This window comes from Tetrao urogallus (assembly GCF_951394365.1).
Source record: "Tetrao urogallus genome assembly, chromosome: 5".
NCBI lineage: Eukaryota > Metazoa > Chordata > Aves > Galliformes > Phasianidae > Tetrao > Tetrao urogallus.
Genome location: NC_136818.1, coordinates 35,133,742 through 35,147,027, shown reverse-complemented (window position 1 = coordinate 35,147,027; position 13,286 = coordinate 35,133,742). Strand labels below are relative to the sequence as shown.

Sequence of the window (13,286 nt, the reverse complement as noted above, 5' to 3'; positions counted from 1 at the left end):
TTCTTTCCTCCCTGCCTCACAGCGTGATGCACTCTGGCATCTTTAAGAATAAAATTAAAGTGGAATTATGCTTCCTGACAAAGCAGGTGTGGATTCTGGTGCAGGAGTGCTGGAGCATGTCTCAGAGTGATTGATGAGAAGCGCGGCCAAAGGCTCAGTCTGTCCTGCAGGCTATTAAATGTAAAGCTTTTCTGGAGTTGCTCCAATGTCTGCTGAAAAATAAAGCAGGATAAAATCTCTCTAGGATTTTGGAAGGCTTTGTTATTGAGGACTCTCCTTGTCATAGGTTAGATCTAGAGCCCCTCCTGCTTCCTCTGTGCATAATGGAAGAACCCAGAAATGCATGGAGATGCCCTTAATGTCTCACGGCTGACACTGCTGGGCAAGGGCATGGACAGGAGCAAGGCAGGGAGAGATTCCTGTCTTTCTAAGGACAAAACCTGCTGTTGCTGCTGCAGTCACTTCTCCAGGGAGATGAAATCACAGATTCTGGACTTAAGACTGAAAAAAGTAAGCAACTTCCCTCTGTTCCTTCCTGCTGCCTTTCTTACCTAATTGCACGCATCCTGCTAGAGCACAAGCTCATGTTGGTGTGTGCATGTCTTATGTGCCGTTTTTCACATGCAAATGGGACTTTCTTATAAGTAACTGGATATGACCTAAGCATTGTGTTTGTTTACTTAGGACAGCCCATTGTAAGGAAGGAACAGAAATGAACGTGAGGCAAAACAAATAACAGGTGTAAAACCTGAACTGCTGTAGGATCACGGCTTGCAGAACAGTGGTTTTGTGCTGCAGAAGATGAAGATACCCCATTTGTGACCCATTTTCAAACCCTTTGGTCCTGTCTTTCATCATGAGCTTTTCCACTTAATCACCCATGGCATCTTTCTTCTTCCAGGACGTGGTATCTCCAAAGCAGTGAGGCAGTGCATCTCTGCCACCCCAAGTGAGACATCTACTGCTCCTCTTGTGTGTGCTGCAGACTGCTCAGCCATTGGCAGGTTAATCATTTCATGTGACTTTTGAGTAGCAGTTATGAAAGACATGAAAAGTATTGAGCGTGCTGGTGACTGACATCTGTGTCCTTGGGTGGATGCAGCATAGACATTGCCATGGGTATATCTAGGGTGTGAATTATTCAAAGGACCCTCTTTATTAGACAACACTATGAAAGATTTCTGTTGAATTATTAACTGCTGTGGCTTAGGGTCCCTGAATAATCTGAATATGCAGATTATGGTATTTTGTTCGTAACAGTTGCTGGGCTATGACATAAGTTTTCTGGTTTAACTTCTGCAGGGGAGTGGATATGAGGACCACCTGCATAGGAACACAATTCATCTCAACTTTGCCCATTTTTTGATCTGGTGCTGCGGCACAGAACCATGGGAAACAGACACATAAGGCCATTTTCCATAACTGTTTGCTCTTCACTTTCTGAGGACAGTCTTTTCCAGGAGATACCTCCAGATGATGAGAAAGACAAGCATGCACCAGCTAATGTCAGTAGATGCCTATTCCCTATTCAGCTGCCTGCTTTACTGGAAGTTCGGTGTACTTTGCAGAGCTGGATGCCACTACTAGAGTGGAAGAAATAGGTAAGATAAAAAAAAAAAATTAAATATAATTTGGAAGATGTTTTGGCATTAGAGGATGCTCAGTAAGTGACATGGTAGTTCAGTTCAGAGGCATTTGGAGCTGCACAAAGAAATTTCCAGCAGCCCTCAGATCAGCTAAAAAAACAGACTTGCTCTGTGTTTTGGCATCTAAATTTGACAGGCGAGATACCTGGTTTGTTCTTCCTGTCTTGGTCTCCAGTTGTTATTTCTTCCTTTCCTTTGTGCTCTTATTTGTGAAATTAATTTTCCCAACATTTCTTGGAAATATTTTGATCCATTCTCAGTCTCGGAATCATAGAATCACTCAGGTTGGAGAAGACCTCTAATATCATCATGTCCAGCCTTCGATCCATCCCCACCATGCCCACTGACCACGTCCCTCAGTGCCACACCTCCTCATTTATTGAATGCCTCCAGGAACAGTAATCCCACCGCAGCAGGTGCCAATGCATCACCAGTTACTCCAGACTCATCCATGAACCCCATGAACTTTGTGACAACTGTCGCCACTACTCTTGCCTTGTCTGCTAATTGTAACTGTTTACCCTAAGCACAGCTCTTAACCCTCTCCCATAGTTCCTGTCCTGAGAGGCCAACATCCCATCTGCACCTCCAAATGGCCAAGATGTCAAACATCAGCACTGCCTTCTATAGAACCCACAGAATACGAAAATCCCATTTTTTCTCTTGGTGATTCTCTACTCTGCTCAGAGGACAAACCCTTGAGGCCGCAATCTGACAGGAGGCAGAACCAGCAGGAAAGCACTGCCAAACATCATGCTGGAGAGATGGCTTCTGTTCACTTGGACAGCAATTGAGCAGGTGATGCCTGGCAGCTTCCCTGTGGAGAAAGAGCAGCTAGAAATTAAATCTTCAATTTCTATTCAGATAATTTTTTGTTTTCTTCTGCATCTTCTTCTGCTACTCTGTAATGCTCTTAAGCCTATATTTTAACTTCAGAATCTGAATATTTAAAAAGAAAAGGGAAAAAACAAAACAGTCTTGGGGAAAAAAAAACAGGCTTGAAAAGCCCAGAAAAACTGGAATTGTTTTAATAAGCATAAGTTGCTTCGGACTCATTTATTCCAGCCTGAAACCTCTGGAGCAGACTGAATAAATGAATGGATTTTCTGTCTGTGAAGATGAATAGGACAGCTTTGTTGATATCTTCCCAGCAAGGGGGGGAGCCGCTGGGCAGCCACCACTGCTTTCAGGTCTGGGAAATGCTGCCTCATTCTCTGCCCACCCGCATGCCCTGGTAATGCTACCTCCACAGGCAGGCTGGGAAGCTGGGCTTTGGTGGTCTGTCCTCAGGGGAGGAAGCCACATTCTTGCTGGGAGTGTGTTTATCATTCTGCTTGGAGCCCATCAGTGGTGCTCAGTGGCAGAGATCCACCACCAAAGCCGGCTGCAGGCCATCCTGCCAGCTGCTGTGTATGTGCCTTCTGAATGCTCCTCCGCCAGCCTTACCAGAGGAAATCTCCCATTAGCCATGCAGACCTGTACCCGGGGTGAGAGTCCTCGCTGTGTGCCTGGAGGATGGCAGGCAGAGCAGCTTGTTTTCTTTCAAGCATGAAAATGAGCCATCTGAGACAGTTCTCCTTTCCGCGTTCTGAAGTATTCATAAACGGAGAGAGGATTTCTGTTTATACAGAGCAAGGTCTGATCCTGTTATTGTTAGCATTATTCTCCCTGCTAAAACTTCCCTAACAAAGGATATGCACCAGCCACAAAGCAGCCCATCTTTCAGACGTCATATGCCTCCAAAATACTTCAATAGATGACCAAACCCCATTCCTTTCCAGCAGTGAGATGCTTTCAACAGCTGATGGCCAGCAGCGCAAGCTCATGGCTGAGGACAAGGTTAAGGTGCTGTGTGCACAGTAATTGGCAATGCGGAGAGCCAGAGGGAAGAGAGGATAATTAATTGAAATCCTATTTCAGTCTGTTGTAGTCACTAAGAAAAAAATGGGCAGAAGGGGACAGGGAGTCTTGTTTTTGATTTTCTTTTGCATTCCTTGATTTCCTTTGTGTCTGCTTTAGGGAATAGTAGGCTTGGGTTAGACCTGTCTTGCACATATTGCAGAGTCACTTTGGGAGAGCACACACACACTGCAGCCATCAGCCATGGGGAGGGGTGGAGGGCCTGGCTTAGTGGCTTCTCCTGTGCATCCCAGGGCATCTGAGGGACCAAAAAGGACTGCCAGCTGCCAGGCCAGCCTTGGCCCCCTGATCTGCCCTTAGGAGGAAAAACTCCATTCCTCGTTAAGGTGTCGTATCTACTACAAGGGGAAAATTCTTCTTCAGGCACAGATCTCACCCACTGCCAATTTCCACTGAGGCAGGACTGGCAACAAATGAGCACTAGATCCTCAGCCTTGAGTAGGAAGGTACAGATGCCATGAGATGGCTAATATTCAGGAGCTCTTATTGATTCTTGCCCTACATAGGTCACTTACAACGTTGCCTTGAGTCCAGAGCTTTCCTAAAATGGTTCCAAGGTAAAACAATGTCTGTGCAAACTGCTGGCTGTCTTGGGAGGGATCCAGCGAGCTTTAAATGCCTCTCATGAGTTCTGTCTGAAGGTCATTGGGACAGGAGAGCACAGGAAAGGAGTATCCCTCTTGAGCACCGGTTGATGCACTTGAGTGATGATTCATCTCCCACACTGCAGGATGGCTCGATGTTCCTTGCATTTGTGAACTTCTACAACAATGCAAAATATGCAGCATTTAATTACAGGAGTTACAATGACAGGACAATAGCTCAACAAAATCAAAGAATACTTCTCACAACCTTCTCAGGCTGGATGTTCCCACGAAGTGCCTGGAAAGTCCTCTGCTCTGCCTTAATGCTCTTTGAAAGCCTTGAGGAGAAGTAAATTGGCCCCAAGGATGGTCAGTTTCATTTTTTACCAAATGCAGTAAAAACCTGGCACCTGCCCTGTGCCTAATGGAACCATATGCCATACTCAGCCTCCTGTGGTGTGACGCAGCAGGGCACACACATTTCACATTTGTGAACACTGGGCCCTGTGGGTTGTGGGCAGTCACCTACCTGCCCAAAGGATGTTCAGAAGGATGGAAAGAAAAGCTGTTCTCTCCTCAGTGTTATGGCAGTCCAGAACAGTGAGAGCACTTATAATATTCAGCATGCTGTGACGGCCTTTCTTTGAATATTGCACTTTTTTTTTTTTTTTTTTGGATTAACAATCGATACATTTTGTAGCCTGTAAGAGATTTAGCTCTTCTACATTGAAATGGGAATTCATGGTTCATTTATTGGCAAGGAGAACCACTGGTGAGGAAAAGACTAATAAATCTTTATCTTATTTTCCACATCAACAGTCTTGCCATTATTTCAACATGGTGTAAGAAAACACTTCCCAAACCCACATTAATCTGCTGACTTCAGCAGTAAGAGGGCAATTTGTGTGCTGCCCATGTCATGGCTGCAGCCTTGGAACTTTCCTCTCAGCCTGCCTGGTAAGCAGGGGCAGCTGCAGTGGGCTGGGTTGGTGCACAGAGGGATACTTCATGGCTTCCCCAAATAGGGCACCAGAAACAAAACACTACTGTGTTGTACCAGCACTTGTTTCTGTTGGGTTCCAGTTTGGGAGCAGCAGAAAAGCTGATCTGGGCCACTTAGGGTCTATTCCAGAAAGAATCGAACTCAAGATAAATTACTAATCATATCCAGATGTGATTTTAATGATCTGTGTTTCAATACTTTTTCCTGGAGAGGCATTGAGGCCAAGTGGGTCATCAGCTCAAGGCTTCTGCCATCAGTCCTCCCACCGACATCCTTCTGCAGTGGCTCAGCCCGGAAACAAATAAAAGCAAGATTTCCCCTACAGCCATCGTGTCTTCAACCATTCTCATAAAATTGGAGAATGGCCTGGGTTGAAAAGGACCACAATGACCATCTGGTTCCAACCCCTGCTGTGTGCAGGTCGCCAACCACCACCAGACCAGGCTGCCCAGAGCCACATCCAGCCTGGCCTTAAATGCCTCCATGGATGGGGCATCCACAACCTCCTTGGGCAACCTGTTCCACTGCCTCACCACCCTGTGTGAAAAACTTCCTCCTAATATCTAACCTAAACCTAAACCCTGGCTCACTTTAAAGCTATTATGATGGGGTGTGTAGTCAAGCCCAAACTGTGATTTGTACTTGATGCTGGGGGGACCACCTTCAGACATTTCAGATGTGGCTGTTGGGCTTTCCAGCTCGCTGTCCTTGGGCTCAAGCGCTATCTGCTCCCCTTCTCAGTCAGCGTTTATGAGAAACCACGTTCTTGTTACTGCTTTGTGTGGGATGCATTCTGTTTACAGCTAACCTGGAGAGCTGTCCCTGTCGGGTTTATTACCAGCACTTCACATGCTTTTCTCCTGCTGGGGACCCTGAGGAGCCTGTGCTTGCTGCAGCCCTGGGCAGAGGCGCTTTCAGGAACTCAGCTCTTTGGATAAAACATCTCCTCTTGAGAGCATCCTTGAGCGAGAGCACCGCAGCATCTTTTAAAAGCTTTATCTACCTGGAGGATTTCCAGAAAGTCTCTTACGTACCTCTGTCCTCCTCCTCTCCCCCTCCCTCCTTAAATCTTACCAGGCAGATCTATATCATTAATATTTCAGTACCGGCTGTTTGCAGGCATTGGCTACTTTGCAGTGCACTTAATCAATAAGAGCCAGAGAAGGCTGCAAGGTTTGTCTCACCATCCTCCTCCAGCAGAGGAACCGGAGCAGACACAGAGCCTGGCAGGGGAGGCAAGATCTAACAAGGGCAGGGTTGCTGACTGCAGGACCCCTCCCAAGGAGCCGCTTGCAGCTGCCCTGCACCCAGCTGCTACCCTGGGCAGCCAGAAGGATGGATGTCTTTAAGAAAGGATTTTCTATTGCTAAAGAAGGTGTGGTGGCTGCTGCAGAAAAGACCAAGCAGGGAGTGACAGAGGCTGCGGAGAAGACTAAAGAAGGTGTGATGTACGTAGGTAAGAGAGATGTTTTCAATTTGCTTTTGAGCGTGGACTGCCTCATAAATTGTCTCTGAGAAAGTCTGGTGACACTGCTGTGTGGCAGAGCTGAGGAGTGAATGGTGGGAGGTCTGGGTGATGCCCTGGCACAGAGCTGCATAATCCTAGGATGCTGCAGACATCTCATGCCTCAGTTTCCCTAGCTGGGAGCCAGGCATAGAACCTGCTTCTGCCTGGGGATGTGGCAGCAGTGTGGTGTGGAGCAGTGGGTGTGTGACTGGCAGGTCCGTGCTGAGTGCTGGGTGCCTGCATGGTGCAGCTCACCCTGCCCCCACTGCCATCCCACTGCACCCAGGTGTGAGGTATATGCTGGCTGGCCCATGCCAACAGCCCACAGTGTCAGGAGTGGGGCTGGAGGATGCACCTGTACCCACAAACACACCCTTTGATCCTGAAATCCTTCTCTGTTTCATTGCCTATATGCACATCAGTCTCACTTCACTAGAGATACTCACATTCATTGTGCCCCATGGGCAGGTTCTGAGAAACAGCACGACTGCTGCCCGGCCCAGAAATCCTTCAGTTACCATCATGTCTCAAACCTTCTCTGCTCAAGGTCACCCCCAGTACCTGGTTCCTGCATTGCCTGGTGCATGAGAGTACATGTCGGGATGGTCGGATGCTCCAGGTACCATCCATCTGCAGTCTCCTTCCCAGGCCTGCTCACCCTGGTGCCAACAGCAGCAGCTGGCACAGCTTTCCTGTCCTCCAGATGTGGGAGGGTCGGGCAGTGGGAAAGCGAGCAGGCTCCTCAGATACCGTACCCACAGCTGCTGTCTTTAAAACAGCTATATTGGCAATAGCTGTATGTGTAGAGACAGATTTAAATTGGAGATGAAATAAATACAAAATTTATGTGCAGCAGCCCTGGTTATGTCTTCATCCTGAATTTTTAAACGCTCAGCTCATGGCACGCTGCAAATGAACGCATGTAGCAGCTCACATTTCAGTTTGAAGCTGACTCACAAGCAAAAGGCACTCAGCATCCCTGTACGTAATTGAGGCAGCCGCAAGAGCCTGAAAATGGCTGTGTGTGAGCCAGCCTGTGATGTTGCTCCTGCTCCCTGCTCTAAGTGATGTTAGGAAGGAAACTTCCAAATTTCTGAACTGAATTCCTCGCATCTCCTTTGGGCAGTGCTCCACATCTCTACGCTCCCTGATTTTTATATTTTCCTGGCTGTGGGGAGAGATGCAGAGCCCGCTCAGGAGATCTGAGCTCCTTACTACGGTTTCTAAAGGCTTTACAACTCAAATCGTGCAATGAGGACCGAGCATAGGCGGAGACGACGAGAGGTTTGGTAACAGCCCCAGTTCTGCCCCACTCCGTGCTCTGCGCTGGGTCTTTCAGGGCCACGAGGAGCTGCGGCAGGCGCTGGGGACGCTCACACGGGCACCCCGCAGCCGCGGACCGACGAGCGCAAGGCGCCGGAGCGCCGCAGACGGCTCTGACGCAGCAGACGCGGCTGCCGGGCGGGGCCGGGCTGAGTCAGCGGGCGCGGCCGCGGGGCTGGGCGTTTCCTCTGCGGGGCGGCTCCGAGCCGCCGGCTGTGCCACCCCGTGCACCGCAACGCGGCCCCGGCGGCGGCTGAAATCGAAGCCTGTGGGTCGGTACGCGGCGGCGCGGCTCTCGGCTCAGTGCTCGTGCCACAGACGAGACGCGCCTCTGCTCTGCGCGCACTTTACCGTGCGCAACGCACGCATGTGGAGGTTTTCAAGGCCCGGCTGGATGAGGCCCCGGGCAGCCTGGTCAAGTATTAAATGTGGAAGTTGGTGGCCCTGCCTGGGGCGGGGAGATTCGTGATCTTTGAGGTCCCTTCCAACCCAAGCCATTCTGTGATTACCTCCAGTCAACTCTTTTTTTCATTTGGGAAATACAATTTATTTATGCTTGAACGCTGATGGACGGCTTGTTCCTTCTTGTTCCCTCTCACAGGTACCAAAACCAAGGAAGGCGTAGTGCAGAGTGTGACCTCAGGTAAGCACACCGCCCCCAGGGAGATGCAGATACCTGTCCTGTGTTGCACAGCCCCATCGGTTCTGCCTGACAGGGGATCCCTGGGGAATATGGGGGTCTGTGTGACCATGCATTCAGTGAACAGAGGAGCGATGGTTTGGGTCTGACACTTGCAGTGCTCTTGGATGAGAGCAGGTCAGAAACAACCAGCAGACGTTACCTGGCAGACACGGCTGGTTTACAGCAGTTATGCATTTCACAGAGACAAGTTTCCCAAAATGGATGCCTGCACCAGTCCTGCTAGACGAAGCCATGGCCTGGGTGACTCCTGCTGGTCACGGGGACCCTTCTGGGAGGCCCAGGCAGCTCTGCCTTGCAAGGAGAGCAACAAATACTTTCTTTGACCAGTTCTGTGACCAAATTACTGTTTTCTACCAGCTGCATTACATCAGACAGAACAAATGAAGAGCGCTCATGGAGAGGCGCTCACAGCCTGTAGCACAAATACCTCATTTGCTTGACTGTCTCTTAGTATCTTACACTGAGTTTTTCAGTCTCCAATTGCACGTGAAGGCTGAGTGGCTTAAGTGCTTGCATTCCTCTGAGCAGCATTTCAGATGCAGGGCCAATTTTCTCCCTTATCTTAGTGCAGCCATCTTATTGCGCCTTGCTTTAGCAGCCTCTGACAGCAGTGAGCTGACTGACTTTCTGTTGTTGAAATCCCAGTTGCTGAGAAGACCAAGGAGCAGGCCAACGTGGTGGGCGAGGCAGTGGTAGCCAGCGTGAACACGGTGGCCAACAAGACAGTAGAAGGAGCAGAGACCATCGTGGCCACTACAGGAGTTGTAAAAAAGGTACGTTTGTGCCTTTGGTGGCCTGCGGGACAGAGCTTGTCTTTGGATTATGCTTTAAATATCTGCAACTGTTTACAATTGGTGATTTCACAGCAGGAAGCTCTGAGCTGGTTCAAGTGTGGAACTGAGGGCTATGTGCCGGAGCACGACATCTCCTCAGGGAAGGTCTGTCTGCCTGTTAGACAGGACACTTCCCAAGGGATAATGAGCAGCAGCAGCTTGCGTGTGAGGCTGGCTGGGGGTCTGGTCTTCTTGCTGAGCCCGCTTGTTTTTACCCTCTTTTGAGAGCTGTGATGAATAGCGCTGGTCGTGAGGCAAGCCAGGTTAGTCACAGAACACCCAAACCCAGAATCAAAGCAAAGCAAAGCCGGCCAAAATGGGTTTAATTGTTCAGACGGTTGGCTGATGAATTTCCTGGCCTGAAAGTAAACCCATTGTGATGTGAAACAAAACTTCCACACACCACATAAACCCTGAGAAAATAGTCCAACAAAAGTGGTTCTGAGTGACGCAAAACGTCCCCCTGAAAGCATGCAGAGAGGGCTCACACAGGAGAAGTGCTGAGCCCTGGGGATGTGGTTAATCTCTGTTGTGCCAGGGAATGGTGGTGAGGCTGCAGGTATGCATGCAGCAGTCTGGATAGGGAGTGATGAGCCTTGAGTACCTTTGTGTGACCCGGGACTGGCTGGCAGCGTGAACCTGCTGCACTGACAGTGAGTTGCTGGTATGGCCAGGAAACGGGCTGGGCAGCAGCAGAGCTCTGTTTGCTAATGGAAATGTGTCCAGGGACTGGCCCTCACAGCACCGGGCTCTATAGTGTGTTTTAGAGGCCTGCTGGAAAAAAAAAAACCTGTTGACAGTGTGTGAAGGGTCTGTCTGTTTGAGAGAAGGTTTTTAAAGGTATTTTACTTAAAAGCTAACACACTCTGTGCATTCTTTTTGATTCACAAAGGATCAAGGACCATCGGTAGTGGGTTTTGTCCATGGCTCTGCACCCATCTCAGTGCCTGCAGTGGGCAGTGAGGGACTCCAGTGAGACTAACACCCGTTGAGCATCCCCATCTCTGATGAGGATTGATTTTTTTTTTTTTTTTTTTTTTTTTTTTTTTTTTTTTTTTTTGTCTGCATGACACAGCGCAAAATCTGCTGCATTGCAGACATGGCGTGGCTGGGAACAAGCACGTGTGCATACACACACACTGAACCTCTCTGGGGACCGGAGAGGGTTCCCCAGCAGTTCATGTTCCCCATGGCTCTCTCTCCATCTCGACCGTCCCCATGTTTCCCTCCCATTTCTGTATGGCTCAGTTGTCAGCTTATCTCAGCACATCGGTTCTGACTGCTTTCTGTGTCGCCCCACAGAGCACGTCAGCAGGCATCAGTCATTTGTGAGTGCTGGGCAGTCCCCTTGCTCCTCCCTGCACTGGGCCCAGCACACTTGTGCTGTGTCAGTGCTGTGGCTTTCCTAACAGCTGCACATTCAGAGTAGGAACAGTGTGTGTAGATGGCCTTCATTCTTCTCAGATGAAGATGGTTGCACCAAAGGAACAAAAAGGTCATATACAGGAATCTTCCATAGTGTACGTATTCTATATGAATATGTAAACAAAATCTTGAATACTGTTCCTGAAACTTTTTTTTCCTGTAACTTCTGAGTTCAGCCACTGCGTGTCTCTCTTCTCAAGCCAAAAGGTTCAATATTCCCCGTTCAGAATAGAAGAAAACAGCCCTTAGCAATCTAAATGAAAGGTTGTTTGTTTTTTTTTGTTGTTGTTCTAAGTACTTTTGCTAAGACAATATATTTCTGAGGAGAAAAAGATCTGTCTGCTTGCCACTGAAGAACAGCAGTGCTGACTAGTTGCTCTGTGGTTGTATCATGCCTTTCCCTTAGACCATTTTATCCCTTTTAACGAGAGGATGAGAAGGCACTGCCCTGCGACCCAAGGTGGGCACCCATCAATTTCTGCTCCCTAGCCACAGCGCAGACCCTTCCCTTGCGTGTTCCCCCAGCCCATCACCCAGACCCCATCCTGCTGATGCCCGCCTGTGCCTGCTGTTCTCTGGTCTGGGTGGGAGCGCGTGAGAAAGCAGTAGCCAGAAGAACTCCTCAGCACAGGTTGACACCTCTCCATCCTGTGATTGTGCTGGTTCCTGCCGCTGCTGCTCAGGAAAGCTCTCAGGGAGCACGGTAGCTTCCCTTTCTATAAATAGAGGTGAGTCACCATTACCCTGCTGCAGTGCAGCCTTGGCAGCGCACAGCTGAACAGACACAACAAGCAGCACAAGTTCTGAGTGGGGGGATGTGCCCACACCACTCCTTTGGGTGCAGCTTCCTGAGCACAGATCAGCCTCTCCTTATTTACTCATTGACAGAAGGCAGTGAAGTGACCCAAGCAGCACCATGGTGTCCCCCAGCAGCCTTAGCTCCCACTTTGTTGGGTTATTGGTATCCATCACGCGGGTGGTTTTATGTCATCAGAGCACCTGGGCTCCAAGCTAAACAAGCCCAGTTATCTCAACCTTTCCTCATAGGAGAGGTGCTCCAGCCCTCTGATGATCTTAGTGGCCCTCCTCTGGACCTGCTCCAAGAGCTCTGTGTCTTGTGTTGGGGGCCCCTGGCCTGGACACAGTACTCCAGATGGGGCCTCACAAGAGCTGAGTAGAGGGGAGCCAAGTCAGAGGATGTCCGCAGATGGACTGATGGTTCTCAGAAGGCAGCTGGGGACAGTGCCCGAAGCTGCGAGGGATGCTGTTTCTGTGCTGCCTGTAGGCAGGCAATTTCATTTCCCTGTGGATCCGTCTCCCCTAGGAGCCACATGACAGCAGCCTGCAGCAGGGCGGGTGCTCAGAGAGAGTCACGATTGTGTTTGATCTCAGAGACACAAAAGAAAATGCCAGAAAAAGAACAAGATTGACCAGATGCTAAATGCGGCGTTCTGTTTGTTTGTGTAATGCTGGGGTTGCTTTGTGTGGCCTGCTCAGCCTGTCCCAGGCGGGTGATGGCAGCCGAGGCCAACATCTCCCTTGTGCCTTGCAGGAGGATCTGGCTCCGCAGCAGCCGGCGGCTGAGGGAGAGCCAGCTGCACCAGGGAGCACAGAAGGCGGTGGAGAGGTAAGGCCGTGCTGAGCTCCGCTCCCTGCCATCCCCACCTCCAGCCTGCACGTAGCTGTTCTGTGGGGCTGGCTTTCCCTCTCTGCAGTGGTGACCGTAGGCTTGCTGCACGTGAAGCCCATCGGCATTCCCATTCTCATCAGTTGTTTGGCAAAGCTCAGAGGTTCTCCATGTTTTGCTGCTTCCTTTATCAGGGCCAGGAGGTTGCCATGAGTGGTAGACTTTTGAGATTGTCAGCTGCTGCTTCATTTTGGCTTATTTTGGAACACAAACACACACATAATAACTAATGTTTTCCTTTGGTTTGCTCAATCACATGGACTAGCTTTTGCCTGTTCTCAACCAGACTTTAGAAGACAAGTTAGATTCTGCAAAATTTTAAGCTATTTCCTTTATTTTATTTTATTTTATTTTTTAATCTACTGTTGCTACAATGCCCTCTTAAAGCCAAAAGCCAGCTTTGGGTCCCATCTCAGTCCTTGAACAAGGGCAGTGGAGCTCTCATTGCCCAAATGGACAGACACTCTCCTGATGCTCTGTCTTTTACTGGCTCAGCCTGAAGACTATCAGTGTGAATTATGCTCCTAGTTTCGCTTATACACGTTTTGTTTGTCAAAATGCGTAACTGTTTTCCTGTCTTACTTTTCTCACAGGGTGAAAATGAAGGCAATTAATCAACTTCTATCTCAAAAGTTGGAATCCCAAGAGCATACAT

General features: G+C 49.2%; 1 protein-coding gene across 1 annotated transcript; it reads left to right on the top strand.

The window, feature by feature from the left end:
- Positions 1 to 6,488: 6,488 nt before the first annotated feature.
- Positions 6,489 to 13,245, top strand: SNCG (synuclein gamma; the record flags this gene model as incomplete). The annotated part of the gene is made up of 5 exons (XM_079536144.1): positions 6,489 to 6,609; positions 8,585 to 8,626; positions 9,332 to 9,459; positions 12,497 to 12,571; positions 13,225 to 13,245. 5 exons carry the CDS (start codon positions 6,489 to 6,491, stop codon positions 13,243 to 13,245), a joined length of 387 nt encoding a protein of 128 aa, XP_079392270.1.
- Positions 13,246 to 13,286: the final 41 nt, after the last annotated feature.